Source organism: Amphimedon queenslandica, unplaced genomic scaffold (genome assembly GCF_000090795.2).
Source record: "Amphimedon queenslandica unplaced genomic scaffold, v1.1 AMPQUscaffold_7378_Cont20670, whole genome shotgun sequence".
Taxonomy (NCBI): Eukaryota; Metazoa; Porifera; class Demospongiae; order Haplosclerida; family Niphatidae; genus Amphimedon; species Amphimedon queenslandica.
In genome coordinates, this window is record NW_003552337.1 from 1 (window position 1) to 1,795 (window position 1,795).

The following is a 1,795-nucleotide window of genomic DNA, read 5'->3' on the forward strand; positions in this document are numbered from 1 at the left end:
CGAAAATAAACCGGTATACAGTATGTTGCTTGTGTTGAGACTTGCTTATATGTATGAATAACTGTCAAAACCACAAAAATTTAATCAGCAACTACTGAATGGAAGTTAATTTCACAAAATATTTTTCTCTACCAAATTCTATAGCTATATACACTATATGGCAGCAAATTTGTTTTGTGTTCTTTAAAAATAACTAAAGATTTTAAAAATTGTACTACACTACTTGCTAGCTATGATTGAAAATTATAGTAGTAAATTTTAGCATTTCATTCTGGATGTTTCCATTAGCCATGGCTTTGTCTTTGATGTAGCCTTTACACTGACTTTGAAGTACAGACTATCATTTTCGAGATACTGACAATTATTGGATTTGTATGCATGTGATATAAATTTATAAGAACCCCATCCTGCTGTGTATGGATTGGGTTGTTCATGTGGTGATGATATTTTTAGTTTGAAAGTTTGCTTCCAATGATTCTTATCCTCCAGTTGATTCAGTAGTTCTATAGTAACTTCTCCTTGAAATGGCCACTCCAATGTATCATCATATTCTCCTGCCATGAGATATATGTAGCAAGAGACGTGTGTACCTTTACCATCACCTTCTCCATTAGGATCAACCCCTAAAGACATCTTATATCCTCCTGGTGATGTGTAGAATTCTGGGCTATACCAACGTTCATCTCCTTTTTTCTTTAAAGTAAATTGGTTTAGCTTAAATACTTCACTTGATGCTGTTACCATTGCCAATTGTAGTCGTTCATTTGTTACTTTTAGTTGCTCTTTTGTCAGTTGTAGGTGTGTCATTATTGATTTTTCATTATGGTTGTCTTGTTCTTCTCTCTTCATTTTCTTATTACATCCAACAGTATTGTATTCACATGGTACGATAGCTTTAGGGCAGGTCTCATTGTGAGATGCTAATGAACGTCGTGGTATCTTCTCATTGCAACCTTCATTGCTGCATTGGATTGGGAGGTCAGGACATTCAGTAAGATGACTGAGGCTTACTATCAATTTGTGTGTGCTTCTTTTGTTACAATACTGACAGCTAACAATTCGTTTAGGACAGTTATTTGTCAGATGTGTCTTCAGTTTACTTCTCCTAATCTTCTCTCCACACTCATTAGTGCAAGGTACCAGTTGATAGGTACAACTATTAAGATGAGTGTCAATATCCTTAATAGTCCCCATCCATTGGCACCCACTATCAATGTTAGTGCAATAAACCTTAAGTGACTTTATTCCTCGTTCTGCTCTTCCATCTTTAAAGTACTTTCCTTCTAGTGAGCTACGACAAGTTGGGCAGATAAACCCTTGGTCCTTCCTCTTTAGTGTATCCAGGCAGCTCTTACAGTATATATTGGAGCAGCAGGTAACTTGCTGAGGATCCTGTGCTACCAATGTACAGATATGGCACAGATACTCATCAGGAAGATAACGATCGACAAACTTATAGCTATAACCACCATAACAAGCACCATCAGCAGTAGCCATTGTAGAATTGATCATGTGAGAGTTTGTATTATAGACTAGTTATTTACCTATAGTTATGCAAACAAATTACTTATAAGGTATATATAATATATTGTATTATAGGAAGCCATAAGATGAAATGGCCACGCTATGGTATATGAGTGATATACCATGTTACTCCCGGGTTAATAATAGTATATGAAGCAAAATCACGGGTTATAAATCTATTATGGGCATCTTATACCTTTCTGCATAAGTTTGTCGTGCAATTTAGTTTTTTATTTAAGTTTAATTTCTCATTGGTCATGGTAGCGCTGAC

The 1,795-nt window shown here is 35.5% G+C and overlaps 1 protein-coding gene across 1 annotated transcript; it reads right to left on the reverse strand.

Annotated features, from left to right (window-relative positions):
- Nucleotides 1-105: 105 nt before the first annotated feature.
- LOC105315873 (TNF receptor-associated factor 5-like) lies at nt 106-1,586 on the reverse strand. The gene has a single exon (XM_011410636.2). It carries the CDS (start codon nt 1,510-1,512, stop codon nt 259-261), a length of 1,254 nt encoding a protein of 417 aa, XP_011408938.2. The 5' UTR covers nt 1,513-1,586; the 3' UTR covers nt 106-258.
- Between the last annotated feature and the right edge of the window lie 209 nt (nt 1,587-1,795).